Consider the following 24,256-nt stretch of genomic DNA (forward strand, 5'->3'; position numbering starts at 1 on the left):
TGTAGAGGCAGTGGAAGAATATATCGGGATGCAAATGTAGCAAGCAATGTTATGACGAGGTTGTTTACTTTGCGATTCCATTATCATTAGGAACCGGTATATTCACATCCAATGAGAGACTGTTCCCCCTATCCCTTCTCTCTTTTACTCATGAGGAGCACGTAAACTCGACCGTCCACTTCCCGCCAATCAGTCCGTCCACTTCCACCCTCTCAGTCAAATCCCTACCCTCTTTCTTTTCGACCTCCTTCGTCACCGTATCCTCCTCCGCACCGCCTTCAGGCTTCACCGTCAGGGTACCGCCACATTCGGGATACTCCACGCTCACCGCACCGCTCGTCGCCTTAGGCGTCTCGAAAACGATTTTATACTCCCCCGTCTCCGCATCCCTCGTGTTATTGGTGCTGAACGTGCCTAACCCCGTCACGAACCCGGCTTCCACGTGTGTTAAATCGGCAAAGCTTGGCTCGACGCGCCACGTCTCGCCGCCGGCGCTCACGAGCTGCATCCCGGCGATGCGGAAGGTGAGGGTGCTGGTGGGGCCGGTGGCCCAGCCGTGGGCATGGCTGATGCGCGGGTCATTGTTGTAGGGCGCGTAGTGCAGCTCGCCGGTGGTGCTGTACCCCTCGATGAAGGTGCTGTTGGTCATGCGTGGGTCGTCGAGCATGAAGCCCCACTGCAGCCGCGTCAGCGCCAGTGCGGCAGATGCATTCCCTGCCGCGACGTGCGCCTGCAGCTCAAAGCCGCTGATGAAGGGCGAGATGGCGTCGGCGGCCTCGGGCGCGGGCGCGCCGTACTCGGTCCACCGACCGGCCAGATTGGTCGAGATTTGCGCGGATTGCGTGCTGTTGAGTGTGAGATTGGCAACGACGGCCCAGGCGTTGCCGTCTTGCGGGTGGAGCGTCGTCGTCTCGTTGTCGCGGTAGAGACCGGCCGACGCATCCCAGAGCAGGTCGTTGGCGGCGGCCTTGATGCCCGAGGCGGTGGCGGACCAGGAGGTGAGGAGGTCGGTCTCGTTGAGGGCGGAGGCGAGGATGGAGACCTGGTTGATGGTGTAGTAGAGGATGGCGTTGGCCTCGATGTTGTGGCCTCCCATGCCGAAGCGCAGCCAGTCGTCCGGCGCCGTCACATTCATCATGCCACTGGAGTCGATGAAGCCGAGGGAGAAATTCATAGCCAGCTTGATGTCAGACCACGTGCTCTGCAGATAGTCCATGTCGCCCTGTAATATCTGGTTAGCACTACATTGTCGTAGTTCTTGTTTGAGCACAATCTTCTCCTTACCGAGTACAAGAAATAATCTGCTACACCAATGATGGTGTAGAGATGGTAGGTGTGCGAGAGCTTGAAAGTGAAGGGCCGACCGGCATACGGTAGCTGGCCGGAAGTCTTGTTCTGGATGTCGAAAAGCGAGTTGAGAGAGTTCTGCACGGAAATAAGGTCGTTCGTCGAGGCGACAACACCAGGCACGGCAATGGCCATATCGCCAGCCCAGACCAACCTATCACGCTTGGCTCCATCGACGAGCGCCGAGGTGCCATTGGCGATGGTGTAGTTGACGTACCACGGCAGGTCGCCAACATCGTCCGAAGTCATGTTCGAAGTGATCTGGTTGAGGTAGATGAGAGCGTCGCCGTACTTGGGGTCAATGGTGCAGATCTGATTGGTATATGCGCCTGCGTGACAGTGAGCAACCAAGCTTTGCGTGCTCAACGAGTAGCGATACGTACCCGCATACCATACGCGGTTCAGCAGTTCATCTGTTGCACGTTAGTCGATGCTGTCGAGTTGTTCGTGAAGGCAATCTTTACCGTCGCAGTGGAAGTAGCCCGTATAGTTTCTCAGTTGATCATCGGCAATGTGCGGCATAGCCGTGTAATGCGTCGTAACTTGGGTGATCTCCAAGCTGCCCGTGGTGTTGTGCACTAAGCTCAGGTACCGAAATGCACCGCGCTCATTCTGCCGGGGCACGGTGTATACGCCCGCCTCCTTGGGCTGGAACCACAGCGTCTCATCGTTGCCCGCGTCGGCCGTGGCATCGCTGCTCTCGCCCGAGATCCAGAGCGAGCTTTCGGAAAAGGTGATGCCGATGTACTGGCTCTCGTCCGATACCTCGCCAACGGTCAGCGACACGACGCCGGCAATGTTCTTCTCGTAGTCGAAGGTGGCGGCTGAGATATCGGTGAAGGTCGCGCTGCCCGGGGCGTCGCCGGTCACACTATCCACGCCAGGAACAGTGCCATTGACTTTCCATACTGAGACCGGGTGCAGCGTGCGGCTGGAGGGAGCGAGGATGTACTGCTCGTACGGCACGGCAAGCGCGGAAGCTGCAAAGGTGCCAAAGACTGCTACTGCACGGCGGATGGAGGGGAATGAATCCATTGTTGCAGGCGCGAGAGGTGAGGTATCCCGAGGCTTGGACGAGCTCTGAGACGCAACTCTTTTTAAGGGAAAACTTGGTGGATTGTGCTCACAAACAGTCTCCAGAGGCTCACGGGTTAGCCGCCACCAGCGGGACAGCGACGGCCGAGACGGGTGGTGAAGGTAAAAACGAAAGCAGGGAACATGATTCAACGAGGTAGTGTTCGCGACCGCAGCAGGGATGGCGCATGAAAGCGTGGGGAAGCTTGCTCACAAGTCGGGAGCGGCGTGCTTGGCGTCTCGGGGTGGGCTAGGCCGAAGCCACATGATGTGCGTCATAGTGGTAGTGATGGGCCGGAGGGACGACCAAAACATGGTCAATAGCGTCCGTCGGAATGGCCATCGGCAATCGAGCCCCGCCCTGCCCCCGCATGGTTGCAGATCTCGAACGTTGGAACGATGAGCTCTGGGGAACGCCCGGCAAGCCGGAGCATTCGCACATTCGTTCCGGAGGCAGCCACAGTGGCACATGTGCTTATAAGCCTGCCGTCCTCGCCGATTGACTGCATCAACTTTATTAACCATCGACATCATGTCATCCCAATGGCCGGACTTCGGCCGGAAACCCCCGCAACGTGGAGCCCCGGCACACTGCGAACGGGCCAGAGGCGGCATCATGCGCTGGAGAGGCGGTCGAAGTCGGGGAGACAACAGCACGGGGTGCGGAGCGCGGACTGTCCGAGGTACCGACCTCCGAGCAGTTCACAACACGAAGGCGTGATATCGCGTGTTCCTCCAACCAAGTTGGACTTTTACGAGGCTGGTGCAAGGTAAGTAAGTCACTTACAAGTACGCAAGTGAAAGTGTCAAGGTCACAGAAGCTTTTGGTCGGGGGAACTCAAGCTGAATATGCAAAAAGGGATATCGAGGAATCCAGAGAAGGACATACCAACCACCCACAGACTTCGGCCGCCGAGTCAGCCAACGTGTACTTCCGTTGTTCGCAGGATGACGTGACCTCTTGGTCTGGAACCACCGTCTTCGTGCGTCAGGATACCGTCGCCACTGGTCTTCCTTGCTTCGGAGTCCCAATCCTTCTCCCCTTCTTTGGACGCCTTTGACACCGAGCCGCCAGAGTCTCTGCTCCCGTTCGAACTCAGAGGGAGTCCCGTGTCCAATCTGGGATCCTTCTTACCCACTTCTTTCACACCCACAGACACTTGTGCGACGTATTGATCCATCTTCCCCAGTTCTGTGTCTCCCCGAGGCCGTGACAGGCTCGCCATGGCGAAGCTGTCTTGCTGCTTCATATATCCGAGCGTAGTGGAGCGGCTGCCATAGCCTGCATAGCCGGTTGGGCGGCGGTTGCCAGACCGTCCGCCCGAACTGGTGATGGCCCGTGCAGTCTCAAGGAACCAGTTAAACAGAGGCTTCAACGCCGGCAGGCAGGCTGCGACAATACCGATGTTCAGCTCGATGCAGTTCCACACATTAAATGAATCGTGCCTGCAAGCAAACGGCGTGGTCAGCGACGCTTCATATAGCGATGGGAGATGTTGGCTGGAAAGGAGAATACGTACACGGTCCAATCCGGTTCATCCAGCACGTTCCACTGCATGACACATTTGACTATGGCTGCTGCCGAGGCGAAGAAGCCGAGACTGAGAATCGACGCCAATGTGAGCTTCGCTCGAATGTTGATCTGCAACTCCCAGATCAAAGGAACCGGAAGCGATGCAAAAAGAAAGTCGGTGACGATGTTCACAATGCTGTTGAACATGCCAATATTCCTGAAAGTGCTCATGGAGAAGCACTTGGAGTTCGCGGGTGGCATGCGAAGGGAATAGTCCCAGGCGGCGGCGATGGGCGAACACTGGAAGATCAACGTGCAGGCGCAAGATACGGTAAACAGGACAAGGAAGACTGCGCAACTATGATTAGCGGGTCCAGCGTCTCCCCACTCGGGGCTGAACTCACCAATCATCCCCCATAGAAATCTGACCTTCCGTGTTCTCTCGGCAAGGCGCATGAGGAAGAGTGCGATCGAGACTTTGACCGCACTGACCGCAACCATGATGATGAGGCTGTGGATGTAAAGCCATTTTGAGAATTGCGTGGAGCTGACAGGGTCCGAGAGCATGACTACAGTGTGCTTCCCCAATCCGTATTTGGTCTCTTCAACAAAGCAGACCATGACGATGATGCTTAGCACCTGTACGACAGGTTTAGTAACAGCGCACTCCCACTTGTGCGACAAGCCTATACTGACCATGGCAAACAACATGACGTAGTCGTCAGGGCCGAGAAATCTCAACATCCACCCCCTCACATAAAGGCGGATCATGACCACCACCAGCGCCAAGGCGGAGAATACGCCAGTGATGGAGAGAATCTCATCTGCAGCGCTGAAGTCCGCGTACCCTGGTGGAAAACTCGGAGCTCCGGCGTCACTGACTGAATCTGAGCCGGATTGACGCTTCAAGTATACGGACATGTTGGTTATGGCCGACGCCCATATGGTACGGCTGGCCGCCGTTGGCCAAGAGAAGGAGTTTGCGTGATCGAGGTTGGTGCGTTGGCTGTGGAATGAGCGACCCAAGATATCTAAGGCGGACCTCTAGTGGGAAAGAGTGAGCATGCGTAGGAAGACTCCGGCAAAAAGACCCGCAGAAAATATGGAAGGGGGTCTGCATGTTAAGGCAATAGCTTGACCAGGATATTGCAGGAGAGGGGGTGGGCTTCCACATGGCGTTCCTGTGCCTGGCGAGCCAAGTCCGTCGCAAGACATGGCGGGCGAAGGACTTCCGCACCAAACTAGCTAGCCTGGAAGCAGATTAAGCGTCCTTCTGGCAGACGACGCAGGGTTGAGTGGCCTCCATGCCTGAAACGCGAGAGGCCGGAGACGCAGTTGCTGCATGAGCAGACGCAGCTTTCTTTTGCGAGAGGAGGGGCACCGCCGACGCACGCCACCGCGTGGGAGGAGGGTGGTGTCCTCTCGGCCGATCCACCATCTGGGCCAGAAGGTGCCAAAACAGCGCAAAGGCGCCAGACCGGGCAAGCTCGTACTGCACCGGTTCACATCGAGCGTTGCACCCCAAAAGTACCGAAGAAGCCAGGGAATCCTCTCATCTTCCGGTACTGGAAGGCTCAGTCCAGAGGGTGCTGACAAGCGTTGGAAAAGCTCATGGGCAGCCTGGACGAGGGCGATGGTGCGCCCGACAGTCGACAGAGAGCCCTCACATGGACGCGACCCGCCTCAAACGGATGTCTCGAATGGCGACACAATGCAGTCTGGGATTACAGCGGGGTGGTTAGCAACGTCTACGGTGGCCGCGCAAGACACAGATTAATGAGAAGACAAGGCGGCAGGTCGAACTGGTGGGCAATCAAAGGAGAGCAAGCGATTGGTCAGGGACGGCGGATTGCGCAACCGGGCGCCGTGAAGAGATAGCGTGGCAACGGCGGGAGGCGTGCAGGACCAGGCAGAGAAGTCGCGGCGCTAGAGAATGGAGCAGTGGGGAGCACGGGGCGAGTGCTGTCGCTTAGAGGATGTTGTTGCAGTGCGGCGCAGCGACGTGAAGCAGGCGGCAGGGTCTGGGGAAGGAAGGGCAGGTACGAGGCGCTGGCGGCCGCGATTGGCTGGGTGGGCGGCGGCTCGCTTGCAAACTGGAGCACAGGCCCCGTTGGCCGGCAACTGCATCTCATCGTGCCCGCCCTCCCGCCTCTATCTGTTTGCGATTCAGCCTTTTGCAGGCCCTCGCTCATTCCCACTTCCCCCGTGCCGCTGCCGCTGTCGGCTTCCTCATTCGGTCCCTATCCGGCCGTCGGCCCGGGCCCAGGAGAGCCGCCAGCCCACACTCCGGCGTCGCCCAGGACGTGTTGTTGGCACGCATCGACTGCGGGAGATCGTTGCTCGATCGCCGTCCGAGGCGCGTGCTTGAGACCGGCCGCAGACCCCAGGCCATGATTATTGCCTGGATGAACGCGATTCGCCTTCCACTAGGGGCAGCGATCTGCCCTGCTCTCTCGGCTGCTCCGTCGTGCCGGATCCACCACCACCGCTGCTGTGCCTTTCTTGGAGCCCGCATCAATTCAAGCACGGGCCTGGCGCCTCGCGCTCGCCGTCGACCTTCTTTACGTACGAGATTGTGGTGTTCCACATGCTTTCCTTCTCAGACGGCTGTAGGGGAGCCGAACCTGCTGGTATGATGCGGAACAACGGTTACAATCCCGCCTACCCTCCCCATAGAGTGTCGCAACGATATGATTGTGGAAAACCAAACCGCATGTCTCCACCTGCAGTTCCATGCCAACACGAACACGTCCACGTTATCGCTTCCAAATGGTTTAGCAAGATGTATGTGAGTCGCGCGCCATGGGCCAGAAGGGCTCCGATTCCAGTATTTCCCCCTGGCGAACGTATAGCATGGCCACATTATGGGATCGATCCTTTGGCCACCCGGCTACATCTAGGTGTACAGCCCGAATGCCTGCCTGACAGAGTAAGTGGCAAGCTGGCATTTTCCGCGCGTGCGATGTACCATGCGCGGATTAAGCGAGTGGGGCGTTTTCTGCCTGAAGTGATGTCGTTTGAATAATGAAGGCGATCCCGAACGCTGACAAGTGCTAGGGAAATCGGCCCACACACCAACCCCCAGATCCAACGTTCTTCCTGCGCACAACGGTTTGAGATTCAAACGCTGTCCAGCAGCTGCGACTTCAATCAGACTGTGAAGCCTTCGGGCGAATGGTGCCTACACCCTCCAGGACCATTTTCCCTTAATTTGGCCCCCATCTACATTGCGGCACGGCACACGTAGATAATCAGCGCGGAGCCCACTTTAACTGGCTGCCGCTTTTCTCCGGCGCCGCCACCTGCGAGTCTAACGGTGCCGCCAGTGTCGCGCGAGAGGGGCTACTGTGTACTTCACGGACGGAAAGCAGCTCGGTTCTTGCCATCATACGACCAACTGCCGTGCAAGAGCCGTCTGTGGTGGCGCTGCCTCGCAAATGTGTCCTGTTTAAGGTCTACACTACCGAACTCAATCACCGCTCTGCTAGATTGTCTGCGCATTAACGCCCGCATCCTCGCTGACACCAATTCTCCGAACCCGCCGCTGTGCCACACCGCTTGCATAGCCGACCACTCGTCTCCTTCTAGAACTCTGAAGTTGCATGCGCAAAAAACAGAAGGCGTAGCAAATAAATTGACAGGTGCTGCCGCTCTGCCACACCTTCCACTACCGAACTTCCTATCAAGCCAATTCGTCGTCCAACCTTCGGCCCGCTCGCCAAAATGCGCCTCGAGAACGTCGTCGCCGCCGTGACGTTCTTGGGCGCTGCTAGTGGCGCCGCCATTGTGAAGAAGGAGGCCGCCGCGAACAAGCTCCTGCTCAAGACCGACCAGCTGGCCGCGCAGGCTCTAGCAAATCTAGGGCAGTATGTCCAAGCCAACGGCTCTTTCTCAAACAGTTGTAAGCTCGAGAACGTAGCTGTACGGAGGGAGTGGTGCGTATCCTCGCCGATGTCCCCCGCCCAAATGAAGTAAACAATTACTGACCAGCAATGCAGGGGCACGCTCTCTGCAGAGGAGAGGAAGGCGTATATCTCAGCAGTGCAATGCATATCCACGAAGCCTTCCATCACTCCGAATGAGCTCTGCCCGGGATGTATGACCCGTTACGACGATTTCGTGGCAACCCACATCAACCAGACCCTGACCATCCATGGAACGGTGAGTGAAAATTGGCACCGTCTCCATCCGTAGACCTGAGTCCTGAACACAACGACCAGGGTAACTTCCTCTCGTGGCATCGCTACTTTACCTGGTCGTACGAGCAAGCCCTTCGCAACGAGTGTGGCTACACGGGCACGCAGCCGTACTGGAACTGGCCGCAGTACGCCGAAGACCCTCGCAAGTCGCCCATCTTCGACGGCTCGGACACATCCATGTCGGGCGATGGCGTGTACCAAGAGCACAGTCCCGTGTACGTGCCGGCGGCCGCGACACCCTATATCACGGTCCCGCCGGCGGATGGCGGCGGCTGTGTCGCGTCGGGCCCGTTCAAGAACTTCACGACCCGCCTCGGCCCCGTGTCCCCCGCCTACACCAACCTAACGACCAACCCACGTGCTGATGGCCTCGGCCTGAACCCTCGCTGTTTGCGTCGTGACATCAATCCCTGGGTGTCGTCGCGCTTCACCAACGACCTCAACACCTCCTCGCTCATCGAAACCTACGACGATGTTGCCGACTTCCAAACAGTTATGCAGGGCGACTTCCCATCTGGCAAGATGGGTACACACACTGGCGGCCATATGAGCGTCAATGGAGACCCTGGGGGAGATCTTTTTGCCTCTCCTGGTGATCCTGTATGTGTTGATACCATCTCCCATCTTCTTTGCACTCCAAACTAACATAACGACACCAAAAAAAGATCTTCTACCTCCATCACTCAATGATCGACCGCGTCTGGTGGACGTGGCAGAACCAAGATGTCGCCGCGCGCACCTACGCCGTCGGCGGCACCCACACGCTCAACAACAGCCCGCCCAGCGCCAACACAACGCTCGACGATGTGCTTGACCTCGCCTATACCGCCGATCCCATCACCATTCGCGATGCCATGAGCACCCTCGCCGGCCCGTTCTGCTATATATACGTGTAGTTGTTGGGAGTAAGAAGGGAGATGAAACAACATTCAAAGGGCGAGCTCATAATGTGGAGGTGAAATGGCGATCTTATTACCCTTGTAGATATTGTCAGCGCATACTCGTAGATATCTTTTATTTCCTTCTTATTTCTAACAGCGAGAACAAGAGAAAAATAACTTAGCCAAAGAAGCTATAACAAATCAATCGCCTTCTGTAGACATTCGCGTTTTCTGGTCCAGCGATTGAAGCACTGCCACAACATGAGAGCATCGCACTTGAAAGGTTGGAAAGTATTGACGTTCTGCTTGTGCTCAAGCATTTATAGTGGTGATGACGACATGACATTTTACAATTCTTTGAGATAGTGCTTTGCGGATCTAGAGAAGACATGACGACACCCTTGTTACATAACACTGAGCGAGAAGAGACCAGAATAGTTCTGATGTTCTGCCGTACGCGAATACGTACCCCGCAATTACCGAGGTCTCTATTGTGCAAGGGCGCAAATCACTTATCCGTAGACATTCAGGTTAAGTATCCGTCCTCAATTCATTCCAGAGTTATCAATTGTTTTTTTTTTTGTCGCATTTTAGGGCCATTTCCTTTCCAAGCCAAAAGAGAAGCAAAAATCCTGCTGGTGCTAATTGTGCAAGAGCGGAGATGTTAAACACATCGCGGCCCATGTAACCGCTTCAACAACGCCCTTAATGATTATTGCTTGTAACGAGCTGCCCATTTCGCACTTGAACGAACGCAATTCAGAGATCAAATCTAGAGGCGTTTATTTCCTCCTCTGCTGCATGCCCAGGATCTGAACCATGCGGATGAAGATGTTGATAAAGTCGATCTCAAGGCTGATAGCCTCGTTGACGGCGTCACGCTTCATCACTCCGCGCTCAGCCATGCGGGCATGGTGCAGGACCTTCTGGACATCGTACAGGGTAAACCCACCAAAGACGGCAAGACCGCCGTAGAGCCAGATGTTCTCAGTCCACATGAGGGTACGGGTGGCGGTGACGGGGAGGACCAGGGGCGCGAGACCGGAGAGAGCGACGATGGCAACACCGGCGAGGAGAGGGCCACCGAGGTAGAGATACTTCTCCTGCTTGGCGGTTGCGCCGACGAAAGCGATGGAGCCCATCATACCAACGGTGTAGAGACCGGCGCGAGCAAGCAGGGCAGGCTGGAGGAACAGGAGCGGCGAGAGGAGGGCGGCTTGAGTAATGTTAAAGAGACCCCAGAAAGCGTACTTTTGAACGTAGCTGGAACCCAAATTAGCACGTGTAGGTTTCACTCCATAAAAGAGACAACATACTTGTCGGGGCTGGTAGCCATGCACGCGTACATGGAGCCGATGGATCCCACGAGACCAGCACCAACGACAACCCAGGGGTTCGCGCTCATAAGTCGGTAGCTCCATCCGCTGAAATGCAGAGTACGTGCTGCCAGAGCAATGATGCCAATACCAAGACCAGTGTGCAGGAAAGTGTCGTTCAGGTAGCTGCGCTCGTGGGGCGGCATGCCGCCATCCTCGCGGGTTTCCCGGTTGAAGATGCTGGACGTAGAATGTTAGCTTGAGCCAGCCGTCAGGAAGGGCCGAGAGAGCACTCACAGGTTGATAGCCAGAAGAGTTCCTCCAAAGATGCCGGCGCCATAGAGCAAGCGCTGCCTGAATTCAGGGTTCGAGGTGGTGGCGGAGGGCTGCGAGTAGTTGCGACGGAAGGCGCGGAAGGTGTTACGGAAGACATTGTTCGACTCGGCGAGCGAGGGCGCGGTAGACCTCGCGGTAAAGAAGCTCTTTGGCGCCGACTTGAGCGGCGTGTTGTGGAAGGCGCGGACGATGGTCGAAGAAGGTTTGGGAGCCTGCCTCAGGGCCGAGGCGATGGCGAAGGGTCGCCGGAGCATGAACGCCATGGTGGGCGATACGTGCAGGCAGACGGATGCGGAGGTGCGACTGTTGGCGAGGAGAGAGGCGGAGACGAGCGAGAGGCGCGGCAATGGCAGCTTCAAAAGTGACGTCTTAAAAATCATCACGTGTGGCGCGCACGGACCGGTGGCGGATTTCTCTTAACTCCAGCCCGCCCTCGAATCCCATCGAACCCGCCAGCCTCATTCATCCACTTACGTACTCCGGCGTCTGGACTCGGAGGCAGAGCTGTTGCCGCGCTCGCCTGCCAATCGAGATTCCGACCCCACGCTTTCGGCTGTAGCATCCGACAAGATTGACTTCGGATCAATGGAAGGCTGAAGCTCTGATTCAGTCGACATATATTGTCCTATTTCTCCGAAACCTCAGAGAAGATAAACCCCCTCAGCTCCCACCCCAGCCACTCCCCGCCGGTCCCCACGCCCTCACCTTTCCCCCTCTCCCCAGCCAGCCCATCCGTCTCGCGTGCTCCCAATCGCAGTCCGGACACCAGCCGTGCACCGGCTTCTCAACTATTCCTGGCTGTCGTACACAGCTGTCTGGAATCTGGAACGGGAGCAAGGGGAGCGCATCCGGCGTTGCGGAGCTTGCCGACTTCCGACGCACGGGTTCTTCGGCCAGGCTTTCCGATGGACGTCGCGGAAGTCCGGGCGGTGTTCTGCTCGAGGCGTGACCGCTGTATGGGGTTCTTGGATGGTCTGAGAGGAGTACGGGGTCGATGGGCAGGGTGCCATGGTGTTCAGGGTTGTTGATCTCGTCCAGAGCCTGCTGGATTCTGGTGCAGGGTTGTTGGCCCCAGTGCGCAGGCCTGTGCGAGACGTGCGAGCACATCGTATACCGCGGAACGAGCACGTAGCACATCCGGACGAAGTACTCTTAGAACACTTCTAAATGCTGTGGATAGATTATGAGAGTGGTTAGACCGAAGAAAGCGTCCGTTCGGTGTAGCTTCGTTGGAGGTGTGACAGCTAATCCAAGAAGACAAGCCAGAAAATATCCGTTTGGGACAAACGGAACAGAGGTGCGTTCATCAAGAAATAATCACTATTAGTCCATGGTCTGAATCGTTTAGGAGGATGTTGATAGTCGATGGTAATGAATGGCATTCCAAATCCCGCAAGAGCTGTACCTCGAAGCATTGATATATGGACCTGCAACTTGTCAAGTCTCCACCCTGAATCAAGCTGTCACGCTGCTGGCTGGAGCTAAATTGTTCCTGCAAGCCTCGCCTATTGCGGTCGATGGTGCAATGTGACGATGGCGAGCTCTTTCATGTGTTACCCGATACGGACTCTGCCGTTGACTCAAGTCGTACATTTCCAAACTCTGTCGAGATTGCCTCCTTCTATTGCACACGGTAGAGGCATAGAGCCGGCGACGATACAGAGCACTAGACATGGGTATGTTCAGGCAGGAATCGGCTTCGGTCCCATAAAGAGAGCTGGTTAGGGAAATCGGCGTACGAAGCGATTGCACAGTTGTCGTGATTAGTGCTTGAAGCTCATGATCGAAACGTTGCGAATGTGGCCGTATTGGTATCCGTGGTTTCCATGACCCTCTCCTATGGCCAAAGCCGAAAATGCCTGCTAAAAGGCACAAGGCGTAAGTATGGAACTGTGAGAGACGAAGCAATGAATTGCTTTTTCATGTAGGAAATATACACACGCCACTAGTATCTTCCTTAAGCCATTTGTGAGGTTTGATGAGGTCAGGAAGATGCTGAGGGATGAAAAGCTACCTTGGCCGCCTTTGCTACACAGCCAGCGTGCTAAATACGCTAGGAAGTCTAGGCCATGCAATACTCCTTTCAAGGAGCTGACCAAGAAGCACCTACGCCTCAGCAAGACCTGATTGGTGCGGGGATCCCACGCGGTTCATCTTGCGGCACCCATAGGGCCAATATCCAAGTCAGCACACGGGTAGCTGCGGTTATCCATGCTGTTGCCCTGTAATACATGAACTGCAATGCACGCGGGGTTAGTAGAGAAATTACACCGGCTTCCAAGACCAAAGAAGACATAGCTCCGGTCAGAAAGTTGTAGGGCATTGCGTGGGCATGCAAAGTTGCATGGGAATGGGCAAGCCTCGTTTGTTATCATGTTCCTCTCGGAGTAAAGCCCCCAACACCAAGCAGTGTCAAATCCAGGACTCCCAACCATGGACGGTGCCAAGCTGAGAAGCAAATGGGCGGCAAAGGCGTGGATTGAACCCTGGTTTTCCCGTGCCCCGTTTGCTTGCATGGATGCATAGCAAACACGAATGAGAACAGCTGTGGTACGAGGTGTCATGTGCAAATAAGACGTAAGCGGGGAGTGTTGGCACTTATCAAGTCTGGACGAATCACCTTTCCATGTTTTTATAGGGTTGTGTTGCCAACACGTCAGTTGACAGCTGTATGGCCGGAGGGATGCAGAAAGATAACGGTTGAGTAAGTTTTCCAAATGCTTGCTAAAAATTGTTCAGCACGTAACGATCTTCCACGAAGTGGAGTAGCAAGTAATGGATCAAAGTAGCCAAATGGTGGGCATTAGAGAGTTGAGCAGGTATTTGAGTGATTATACTATCATTATAGGCGCCCGCGGAGAGGGAAAGACTGAGTCGTAAACTCACTCAGAAAAGATCCGTCATCGCACCGTGACTGGCATCTCCCACCAATCGGGCGTACTTCGCTAGGACACCCCTGGTGACAGGCCTCTTCGGAGGTTTCCACTCTGCCATTCTCTTCTTAATCTCCTCATCGCTGAGGTGGACATCGAGCCTGTTCTTATCTGCATCGATGGTGATCACGTCATCGTTGCGGACGACAGCGACTGGACCTCCGACAGCTGCTTCTGGAACAATGTGGCCAACAATGAAACCATGGGATGCCCCGCTGTACCGGCCGTCCGTGATTAGTGCCACGTTTGTGAGCTTGGCGCCCATGAGTGCAGCAGATGCCTTCAACTGTTCAGGCATGCCTGGGCCACCCTTGGGGCCTTCGTAGCGCACCAAGATGACAATGTTCTCGCCATGTGGGACCTTGCCCTGGGCGAGTGCCTTGTCAAGTTCGCTTTCCTTGTCAAACACCATTGCCTTTCCGGTGAAGGTCAAGCCCTCCTTACCAGTAATCTTTGCAACCGCACCTCCGGGAGCCAGGTTTCCGCGCAGGATCTCGATGTGACCAGTCGTTTTGATAGGGTTGTCGAGAGAGCGGATAATGTCATTGCCCTGTGGGAGAGAGGGCCACGACTCCACATTCTCCGCAAGCGTCTTGCCTGTGACAGTAATGGTCGAGCCATCCAGCAAGCCCGCATTGATCAGGAGCTTTTGAACAGAAGGGATGCCACCAATTTCAAAAAGCTCTGCCATGTAGAACTTGCCACTTGGTGCAAGGTTCGCGATGTAGGGGATCTTGTCGCTGACGTGTTGGAAGTCGTCAAGCGTAAGAGGCACACCTGCGGTTCCAGCCATAGCGAGGAGGTGGAGAACACCATTTGTGCTGCCACCTAGAGCCATCATAATGACCATGGCGTTCTCGAAAGCCTTCCTCGTGAGAATATCACGCGGCTTGATGTTCTTTTCCATGCAGACCTTGATGCACTCAGCTGCCTTGGCGCACTCTCGCATCTTAGTTGGGCTCTCCGCAGGGGTGGAGGATGAGCCGGGGACTGTAAGACCAAGCGTCTCAATGGCCGAGGCCATTGTGTTTGCCGTGTACATGCCTCCGCAGGCGCCGGGTCCAGGACACGCATTCTTCTCCAGATCGTCCATGATGGCATCCTGCGTGATTGTAGGGTCGTGTTCGGCTCTCAGGGTATTGTAGACCATGGCACCGTGCGCCTCATAGCATGTCGAGATGTTGATGGGCTTCTGCAGCAGCTTCGAATAGCCGGGCTTGATGGAACCGCCGTAAAGCATCAGAGCGGGGCGGTTGTGACGTGCCATGGCCATGACACAGCCGGGCATGTTCTTGTCACAGCCTGGTATGCAGATATTGGCGTCGTGAAACTGTGCGCATGTAACAGTCTCGATACTGTCTGCAATGATCTCACGGGTCTGGAGGGAGAAGCGCATGCCTGTGGGAGATTAGCACGCAGCGATCCCTTGAGCCTGCTGAAACCTACCCTCTCCGCCCATGGTGATGGCATCAGACACTCCAACCGTGTTGTACTGCCATGCCAGCATTCCCTGCTTCTGAACCGCATCTTTCACAGCCTTTCCCAGATCAAGCACTATGTCATGGCCCGTCAGCGTTGTCTCGTCTTAGGAGCGACAATGGCTTGGATGTAGCTTACGGTGCATGCTACGCGAAAGACACGAGTTAGCGTGGTCAACGGGAGCAGTGCAGCAATGAGGACCTACTTGCACGGGTTCCCCTCCCACCAGACGGACGCAATGCCAACCTGCGGGGCAGTCTCCATCGTCTCTTTGTCGGGGACGCCTGCTGCGTACAGCATGGCCTGAGCACCCGGAAAGTCATGCCCCTTGGTGACGATGGTCGAGTACCTGTTCAGCACAGGCTTGCCATCCCGGGTAGCGCCATCTGGGGCGTGGGGGAAGTTGAGGAAGCGTGGCTCCTCAGGTTCCGACTGCTTCTGAAGGTTTGCCGAGTCCATTGTGGGGTCAAGGCACTGCAATTGGAGGAGGCTGCGCAGGCTGGAGGCGCAATTGCCGTGGGCAGAGATGGCAAGAGGGCACAAGACATTTTGAAGCAGGCGCGAATGAGCTACCCCTCATCGGCCGGCTATTGGCGAACCGCCTGGAGTCGGTATCGCTGGGCGTTGCGGAGAGCTAGCTCCACACATGCAGCCTATCGAAGCTTTTCCGATGCGCGCGCCGCCTGTCAGACGCCGCGAGACGGCCCTCTCGGGCCAAAGACGATGCGATGCGTGCATCAGCAGCAGTCGGCCGTCTCTGATTGGCCAATGCCATGCGCGGGGCACTGTGGCACTCACCTGCCGATGCCGGGGAAGCCGATTCTCCGACACGGAATGCTGCCTCAGGCGCGGGGCAGTACCCGACCCGGAACCTGCATTGGGGCGGGCGGCTGTGGGCGCATGCCCTGAGAATCATGGCGCCTCAGCCGGAAAGCCGCCCGGGAGAGCGCTCCAGTTGAAGCAAGCTGGAGATAGGACCATCCATGTCTCTCTGTTGGTGTTGGGTACGTCATCGGCAGCGCCAGCCCTGTTTTTTTTGAGTCACCGCCCGGTCGCTCTTCAACACCAAACACACAGCTGCAGCTCGCCTGCCTGCCTGCCGCGCCCGCACGTGTTGGAGCTTAGTGCGCTCCTCCCTGGCGTCCAGCAGCCCCAAGCGACCATCCACCTTGGCCGGCCATACCCGCTGCTGGGCCGCGCTGCACAACCCACGTCCCAGCATCGCCCACGTGGAGCACTACTGGCATTCCGGGCCCGTCGGCATTCGCACTGCGCGCAGCATCAATCCGGAGTCTTTATCGCGACGCCCCCTGAGCTTGCACGTCGGCCGCATTCTACGTGTCGATCGTTTTCCTCCACCCGCGCAAGCACGCCGCACACCCCCGCCCGTCATTGGCCCGCCGCCCGACCTCAGACGGCTGCAAGCGCCCCAAACCAGCAGTGCTTGGGCTCTCCTCCAGACCTCTCTGCTGTCCCTCCGGACATGGAGGGTCTTCACCGTGGCCATGGCGCCCTTGCTGCTACAATCGCCGTAATGCTGTTCGTCCCAGCTGTCTTCGCCTCCATTCTTAAGCCGCAGTATTTCTCAAGTCTCACCTCCCTCAATGCCTCTTCTCCGCCGCTCTCGTCCGAGCCCGCAGGTCGATTTCTCCCTCTCATAAGCCGGTTGCTCGCTCTGATCGGTGTCGATCCTGCTCGTCCACTGACAATTTCGGACATGGTCAAAATCTCTCTTATTTGTGGCTTGATACCCGGCCTGCTGCTTCACAGGCATCGGGCACGGCTTGTGGAGAAGGGGGGTGACGATGACAGCGCTTCCGGCAGCGTTTCAGATACTATTGGTCTAGGTGGGGAATGCATGCTGGGTTGGAAGTCACACGCTAACTCCTGACACCAGATGCCGTGGCTACGGATCCCGGGCTGCTGAAGAAGCACTCGACATACAAGTCTTACACCGTCTCCAGTACTGGCTGGACGTACCCCTCGATCCGCACCTTCTATCGCCCACACCCTCAGAGCGATAAGCTTCCTAAGAAGCCAGCTCCACTCCCATTACTTGTTTTCGTCCACGGGCTTGGTGGTTGTGCTGCCCAGTTTCAGTCTCTCCTTACCAGTCTCGTCAATCTGGCCCCTTGTCTGGCCATCGATTTTCCAGGCTGTGGTCTTTCCAAATTTGCGCCAAAGAACCCTCGAGCCTATCACGTCAATGCCCTCGCTGCCCTCCTCGCGACAGTCGTCGATGAACACCGTGACAAAGAGGCCGGTCAAGGTGTAATCTTCATTGGACATAGCCTCGGTTGTTCGATCTCTGCCTGTCTGGCGTCGTCGTCGACTCCAGACGCTCGGCTCTTGTCTGAGCATGTGTTGGGTTTCATTGCCATCTGCCCCAAGGCGGAGCCTCCAACCGAGGAAGAAGCAGCTAAGTTCAGCAAACTGCTAAGCATCCCCAACCCCATCTTCGATCTATGGCGTCGGTGGGATAGAAGAGGTGGAACAGAAAGTGCCAGTGTACGGAGATTCGTCGGCCCCGACGCCGATTTGGAGACGAGGAAACTTCAAGTTCGTTTCAATAAGCAAAGTCGCACGCCCGTTTGGAAAAGCATGGCTCGAGGGACACTACCAAGAACATGGTACCGAGGCCACTCAGGTATCGTGGCCAAGAAAGAGGAAGGTATGCCTGGGAAGGAGGTCTGGGCAGGCCTCGATATGCCAGTATTCCTCGTTGCTGGAGAAGCAGACCCCGTTACCCCGCCGAATGAGATTCGTAAAATTGCCTCTTTCCTGGGTAAACATGTTGGGCCTGCACGAGAGAAGGAGGCAGAAGTTGTAGTCGACACCGCAGCCCCAGTAGATCTCACAAGTGCGAACGCATCTCCACAAACTTATCGAACCGGCTCGGAAACACTTCTCGATAGCCTCGACACCGACTCGATACCACCGCTCGATGTCTCAATAACTACCGACGGAGAAGCATCGGTAGCTCTGAAGCCAAAGGCAAGATGTCTCAAAATTGCCATCCTCCCTTCACCCGCTTCCCACGCCCTGCTCTATGCACCGACAACAGCGAGGACTCTGGCGGGTCTTATCCAAGGCTTTCTGGCAGATCGTGTTGACAAAAGACTTTCGCTTGGCTGGCAACTCAAGTATCTCACCACCGAAGGGAAATGGGATGTCAAGAATTTGAAGAAATGGCAGGCCGTCGCTCCAGTCTCGGAGCCTATCGGCGGTGTCTTCCGCGCCATGAAGACACTGCGTGAAGTTGATCCCGCGCATTGCCCTCGGGTCTTTGTACAAGACTGGCAAGGCAAGATCCGCGCCGTCGTTGATATCAGCCACGAGAGCCCGGTCTATGATCCCAAAGGCCTGGAGAATGGGGGTATCCAGTACCACAAATTCCCAACCGTCTCTAAGCTTCCGCCTACTGAGGACGAAGTCAAGCAATTCATCACATTGATCGACAGGCTTCGCGGTGAGACTGCTAGCATCCCCAGCGAAGCAGCATCGTACGACCTACCACTAATTGGTGTGCACTGTCATTACGGCTTCAACAGGACAGGCTTTTTCATTGTATGCTACCTAGTGGAACGGCTGGGGTGGACGCTGCAGAATGCGATCAACGAGTTTGCGAAGAAGAGGTCGCCGGGAATCCGGCACGAACATTTCATCGATACCTTATTCGTTCGCTATCACGTTGGTTTGAAGCGGGCGCCGACTTTGTAATATTGGATGCGATTAGATTGGAAGGGCGTTCGGGAATGACTCCCGGGAGATACCAGGCTTTGATTGATTTGGCGTGTTTTGATACATTTCTTGCTGATATATATATTGAATCATCTCTATCCGATACTTGATGCACTTAATGGGTGAGCGCGATCCGTCATCCCACAAATCCGCTACTAGCCGCGGAAATCTGGGCTTCGAGTGGGCCCATGGTGGAGTCCCCATCATGCCGCATCGCAGCTCCTTTAGCTTTATTGGAATCTGGAATTTCTCGGCATTGGCGATGCAAGGTTTCTGCCGAGTGCGGTGTTGCTGCATCGGAAGATCACGTGGCGCGCTAATAGGGCTTAGCGAGCTGGCATCGCACTGCGGGTCTTCGCACGCCAATTTCGCGACGACCGACGACAGCAGCAGCGACAACCACCGTAGTCTCAGCCCAACCACCCCTCCCACGACCCCCCACCAACCTCAGTCAAAATGGAGAACGAACGCGGCGAGCTCGTCGACCTGTGAGTCTTTCCCTCACAGCGGCACCCCGTTTTTATATCCTGCACGACGGCGAGTGCACTGGGAGAAGGAAGCACAACTAACATCTCTCCCACCAGCTACGTCCCCCGCAAGTGCTCGGCCACCAACCGCATCATCCAGGCCAAGGACCACGCTTCCGTCCAGATCTCCGTTGGCAAGGTCGACGAGAACGGTCGCTACACCGGCGAGAACCAGACCTACGCCCTCTGCGGCTTCGTCCGCGCCATGGGCGAGAGCGACGACTCCATCAACCGCCTGACTCAGCGTGACGGTTTCCTTAAGAGCGTCTGGAGCGCCAGCCGGTAAGCTCTGGGTTGGAAAAAGAGGGTTTCATCAGAAAAATGGTACGTACAAGACAACTCGGAGCAGATCGCTTGGAGGGAGGGAACATTCGGACGAAGAAAAGAATGAAGCCTCAGGCGAGCGAAGAATCGGAGCTCTGAAGGAACACGGAGCTGACAATTCATTCGCAGGCAATGCTCTTTCTTCATTCGGTGCAAACGGTTTCGGGGATTCGGTAGCGTTGCTGGCTGCATACCATGGGAGGCCTTCGTACAAGAAGACTTTTGCGCTGTAGTTAGGAAGACAACTTCAGTGCACCCTGACGAATTTTTGACGATCTCAAGTGATTCGGCAGCGACGAGAGGCGCAAAAATTCAAAAAAAGGATTCCTTACGCCAAAATTCATTCCTATTGTCATCGCCGCGTTATCCCGTGCCGCATCTAGTTCGCCCGTTCGTCAAGCTCGATCACGAAGTTTTCCCACGAAGTTTCCCCACATGCTCCGGAAGTGCCTTTCATGCCCCCCGGTTTCAGGTCATAGTTTTGTGTGCGCCGGCGGATCAAGACTTCCTCATTCAGATCCACCAGAGATGGTTGTCCCAACGGGCAGCCTCCTGGACCGGGTCACATGAGTGAGGAGGCAACATTTCAGCGCCGCAGATCGAGACCGCCTATGAAGAGCTGCTGAGGCTGAGATTCGCTCACGTGGCACAGATACGGGCGCGACATTCTTGATCAGCGAGCGACATTGAACATTTTCTTTCTAATCCAGCCTTTGAGATTCCGTCTGGAACAACTCTTCCAGGGGCTTTTGTGACCTTGGACTCGGCGCTGTCCCAATTAGAAAGGCGAAAGCGGCGGACCTTTCAGGTGGCGGCTGGGCGTCATACTCAACGCCACTCAGAAACTAAAATCCGGCGGGGCCGAGAGCTCGAACGCCATGCGTCAGTCCACGATACTAAGAACAGCACTCCCGAATGCTTCACTACTCTTTCGAGGTCGGGAGCTTTGGAACGATTTTCAGATTTCTACAATGTTCATCTATTTACCCTTTCTTCATTCACCATCCCTGTTCCTAAGACGCAGGCGCGGAACAGTTCACTCCCAAGGTGCCCTCGTCGATGTTGTCGCAGGTGAACAGGTTGGTGCCGGAGGGGCTGACGACGTCGATATTCTCGAGGGTGATGTTGCTGCAGACGGCGGGGCTGGAGCAAACCAAGTAACCAACAAGGGGGTCGTACTTGTCGGAGGTGGTGCCCTCGAAGTTCTTGACGAGGATGTTGGAGATGGTGAGGTTGGAGGGGTACTCGTTGCACAGGGTCAGGTTCTTCTGGCCGTAGCACTGGGTGATTTCGACGGCGTAGTCGACGTTGGCGATGCGCATGGTGTCGTAGGTGATGTTGTTGACGCTGCCGAGGCCGCCGCCGCCCTGCAGGTCGCCGGACAGCGAGGCGGGCGAGCCGGGCCAGACCTTGATGCGGGCGCCGTCGGAGGCGTCGGACATGCTGACGTTGTAGACGTAGACGTTCTCGACGATGTCGACCTCGCCGGCGTACTGGCCGAGCGAGCCGACGCTGATGCCGTGGCTGCCGTTGCACCACAGGTTCTGCACGACGATCTCGGTGCTGTTGGGCTTGAAGGAGACGCAGTCGTCGCCGTTGTTGATGTGGCTGTCCTGGATGACGATGTTGGTGCTGCGGTACGTGTCCCAGCCGTCCGTGTTCTTGGCCGGGTTGGCCGAGACGCTGCCGCCGGCGATGTCGATGTTGGAGAAGACGACGTCGCTGCTGTTGACGACGAGGTTGTACCACTGCGGGCTGTAGCGCAGCTTGATGTCGCTGATGGAGCCGCCGTGGAGGCCGATAGTGCCGAACAGGATGGGACGCAGGATGTAGATGTCCTTGGCGTACAGGTCGTACCACGCCTGGCCGTTGCCGTCCACGGTGCCGCCGCCGTAGACGTTGACGTCCTCGCCGCCCAGCTGGAAGAAGGTGGTGGCGTTCTGGAACGTCTGGTTGAAGGCGTTGGCCTGCCAGTAGTCCGTGTCGTCGGTGAACTTGATGGTGCCCTCGATTGCTGTAGGATCAGGTTAGTACGTCTGTTTCCCTCTTGCGATTGGCTCTGCTTGGCTCTGCTCTGGCCCTGTTCCTGGCTCTCGCTTGCGGTCTGGAAAGGTACCATCTCGGCTGACTTTCGGGGATCAAGACTTACCCCAATCGACATGCTTCAGGAACGTCAGATCCAGAGCAGTCCCAACGCTGTAGGTGGTGTTCGCAGACATGACCACGGTGCCGCCCGGGCTGCAGCTCTGGAAGGCTTCAAGAATGGCGGGCCCGTCGTCGGAACCGTCACCCGCCGCGGGAACGACGCAGGTCTTGTTCCTGGCGAGCGAGTCGGGCATCGGCCTGTAAGCGGGCTGCGGCCCTATCGAGACAGCTTCGCGCAGCCTCGCATGGTGGTGGGTGGCGGGAGAAGCCAAGGACGCGGCAGCGTTCAGGAACAGGAGCGCAACGGCTCCACCGGACAACATGCTGGGCGACGATTGCAAACGAGCGGGTGCCTACGAGGGAAGCTTTGGCGGGCTGGCCGCCATATTTATGGACGGGCAGAGACCACAATCTCGCCAGTGGGTTTATCCGCGCGTCGTCGATGGGGAAATATCGAGGAGGCTTCGTTTGATTCCCTTGACTGCAACGAGTAAGGCGTCGTCGCCTCCGTGCAAAGGCGCAGTCGTCTCCGCATTTCGCAGCGCTCGCGAGTGCGGCCATTGGTGGACAATCTCTCCTCCGCACAATTACCCCAGAGACGGCAAACGGGAGGCTTGACAGCAGCTCTGTTTCTCGCCTACGCTCGCTGCATGGATTCTGCTTGCCGGCCGGATCGACAAAAGGAGAGAAGGGACGACCCAGTTGCCGGCATCATCCGGGCTGTCGGGGCGGTGTTTCGTGTGTCAGATAGAAAGAGGAGACCGAGCGGCGTTGCTTCCCCTTCACGCCGTGTCACTTGCACCAGTCCTCTCTTTCTGCCTCAAGATTGACCCAATGACCCGGTTTGCTCCACGTGCTTGTTATGGGTGTTCCCCTTGCGCGGTAAATGCCTGCTGCACTGCTGCTCACGTCGACCCGATAATCGAGTGCGCGGCCGCGACTTCCGGTGTGCCGCTCTCCCCTTTCCCCGCTGCCAAGGCGACAAGGCAAATCGAACTGGCTTGCGAGTCCAATGCACCGCAGGCTCCTTGAGGAAGCCCCCGTCACTCCAGCAAGAATATCGATCCACACATACCCCGAGATCGACTCACATAGTCCCAGATCCTCAATACCTTGTCGCATGTTGTGCGCATCGGGGATCGGCGGATGCAACTCTTCGCGCATTTCCTGCTACTACATAACCAATCGAAGTACTACATATTCCGTTATTCAAGGTTACCCCACACGGCCAGCCATGGCTAAGGATAGGATAATGAGCTCCTATTCGATTTCTAGACCATGAAATGCGTTGCAGTGTGATGACATTATTTGGCAGTCATGTGGCACATGAATGGGTCAAAGCCTTCAGCAGATCGTACGCCAGAACCTTTCTTATCAAACCTTCTGTTGGATTGCATCTACTTGGAGTTACATGCCATTTCGATGTTCTTCGCTGGCAGACATCTGATCTCATCAAGGAACATCTTGCCGTGCTAATGCATACCCCTGTCACATTAAGCGAGCATTCGCGCCCACAAGTAAAGTTGAAGCTTCAAGTGAGAGAAACAAAGAGGCGGCTTTGAGCTGCTTCTTCTCTATCCTGGGGCGTGTCGCCTTCTGACCACCGGACGCCTGGATTGGTCTTGACAGGAGACTCTATGTTGCGTGAACCTCCGTAATCGCACATGATACCACCAGCTGTGACTCGGACCAGAGCTTGTAGCGGGCCCGTAGAGCTTCAGAAGAGCATCAAACCGCATCAGATGGGACCCAACATACTTGGATACAAGCAGAACATGGAATCAAGCCAGCAGATGTCCGCAACTTGGAGCCAGGTTCAGCGGTGAGTCCTGAAGCTTTGCGCTTCTTTTTGCGCCCATGTTGGCACAGCGTTTACGAGGCATAGACGTATGCACGCTACGGTCCGCCGCAGACATGTTTTATTCCGTCACTTTCACAAATATCCTGGAGCCTGGAATTACCAAACAGCGCATCTCGCCTCGCAGATCCAGCCTCTGCACCGCCATTGGGTCGGCGGGCGTCTGCAGGCGAGCTAGGCCCGTCTGTTCCCGATATGCATTTTGCTGAGCCCAGTGTGGCGGGAGCTCAAGGCAAGGCAGGATGTGGGCTTGGGTGCGGTGAGGAAGGCGCATCCGCATGCGCGTCGGCCGCTACAAACGAAGTTGGCTTGCACCGCTCAGGTCGGGCCATCCCTGGAAGTCGTCTCGTATTCACGAATTGCATTGCAACGCATGGCGTAAGCGCACTTGAATTGTTTCTGTGCTTGCTCTGCTACCGAAGGGCCAGCTCCAGCTCCAGATGAGACAAAGAAAGGAGAGCAAGTAAGAAACCAAAAACGCTCCTACATTTGTTCGGGGGCAATACAGACTTGTACATAGACGACTTGCCATCTGCAACAGAGGCAGAGGGTTCGAGAGCTCAGAAGCAGGAGGCACACCAAA

At 56.4% G+C, this 24,256-nt stretch overlaps 9 protein-coding genes across 9 annotated transcripts; 3 read left to right on the forward strand and 6 right to left on the reverse strand.

Moving 5' to 3' along the window:
- Positions 1–148: 148 nt before the first annotated feature.
- SLS55_008698 (uncharacterized protein) lies at positions 149–2,382 on the reverse strand (the record flags this gene model as incomplete). The annotated part of the gene is made up of 3 exons (XM_066780105.1): positions 149–1,222; positions 1,246–1,760; positions 1,812–2,382. 3 exons carry the CDS (start codon positions 2,380–2,382, stop codon positions 149–151), a joined length of 2,160 nt encoding a protein of 719 aa, XP_066629334.1.
- A 956-nt stretch (positions 2,383–3,338) lies between these two features.
- SLS55_008699 (uncharacterized protein) lies at positions 3,339–4,855 on the reverse strand (the record flags this gene model as incomplete). The annotated part of the gene is made up of 2 exons (XM_066780106.1): positions 3,339–3,867; positions 3,942–4,855. The coding sequence occupies 2 exons, from the start codon at positions 4,853–4,855 to the stop codon at positions 3,339–3,341; spliced, it is 1,443 nt and encodes a 480-aa protein (XP_066629335.1).
- Positions 4,856–7,657: 2,802 nt separating this feature from the next.
- Positions 7,658–9,029, forward strand: SLS55_008700 (uncharacterized protein; the record flags this gene model as incomplete). The annotated part of the gene is made up of 3 exons (XM_066780107.1): positions 7,658–7,835; positions 8,129–8,733; positions 8,799–9,029. 3 exons carry the CDS (start codon positions 7,658–7,660, stop codon positions 9,027–9,029), a joined length of 1,014 nt encoding a protein of 337 aa, XP_066629336.1.
- A 767-nt stretch (positions 9,030–9,796) lies between these two features.
- Positions 9,797–10,929, reverse strand: SLS55_008701 (uncharacterized protein; the record flags this gene model as incomplete). Its single annotated transcript, XM_066780108.1, has 3 exons — positions 9,797–10,277; positions 10,331–10,570; positions 10,628–10,929. The coding sequence occupies 3 exons, from the start codon at positions 10,927–10,929 to the stop codon at positions 9,797–9,799; spliced, it is 1,023 nt and encodes a 340-aa protein (XP_066629337.1).
- Positions 10,930–13,552: 2,623 nt separating this feature from the next.
- On the reverse strand, positions 13,553–15,537 carry SLS55_008702 (uncharacterized protein; the record flags this gene model as incomplete). Its single annotated transcript, XM_066780109.1, has 4 exons — positions 13,553–14,997; positions 15,046–15,153; positions 15,217–15,224; positions 15,284–15,537. 4 exons carry the CDS (start codon positions 15,535–15,537, stop codon positions 13,553–13,555), a joined length of 1,815 nt encoding a protein of 604 aa, XP_066629338.1.
- A 1,593-nt stretch (positions 15,538–17,130) lies between these two features.
- SLS55_008703 (uncharacterized protein) lies at positions 17,131–17,367 on the reverse strand (the record flags this gene model as incomplete). The annotated part of the gene is made up of 1 exon (XM_066780110.1): positions 17,131–17,367. The coding sequence occupies one exon, from the start codon at positions 17,365–17,367 to the stop codon at positions 17,131–17,133; it is 237 nt and encodes a 78-aa protein (XP_066629339.1).
- A 312-nt stretch (positions 17,368–17,679) lies between these two features.
- On the forward strand, positions 17,680–18,798 carry SLS55_008704 (uncharacterized protein; the record flags this gene model as incomplete). The annotated part of the gene is made up of 1 exon (XM_066780111.1): positions 17,680–18,798. The coding sequence occupies one exon, from the start codon at positions 17,680–17,682 to the stop codon at positions 18,796–18,798; it is 1,119 nt and encodes a 372-aa protein (XP_066629340.1).
- A 477-nt stretch (positions 18,799–19,275) lies between these two features.
- Positions 19,276–19,632, forward strand: RPS21 (40S ribosomal protein eS21; the record flags this gene model as incomplete). Its single annotated transcript, XM_066780112.1, has 2 exons — positions 19,276–19,307; positions 19,404–19,632. 2 exons carry the CDS (start codon positions 19,276–19,278, stop codon positions 19,630–19,632), a joined length of 261 nt encoding a protein of 86 aa, XP_066629341.1.
- A 1,051-nt stretch (positions 19,633–20,683) lies between these two features.
- On the reverse strand, positions 20,684–22,138 carry PGX1 (Exopolygalacturonase; the record flags this gene model as incomplete). The annotated part of the gene is made up of 2 exons (XM_066780113.1): positions 20,684–21,684; positions 21,820–22,138. The coding sequence occupies 2 exons, from the start codon at positions 22,136–22,138 to the stop codon at positions 20,684–20,686; spliced, it is 1,320 nt and encodes a 439-aa protein (XP_066629342.1).
- Between the last annotated feature and the right edge of the window lie 2,118 nt (positions 22,139–24,256).

Source organism: Diplodia seriata (genome assembly GCF_021436955.1).
Source record: "Diplodia seriata strain FDS-637 chromosome Unknown scaffold_9, whole genome shotgun sequence".
NCBI classification, from domain to species: Eukaryota; Fungi; Ascomycota; class Dothideomycetes; order Botryosphaeriales; family Botryosphaeriaceae; genus Diplodia; species Diplodia seriata.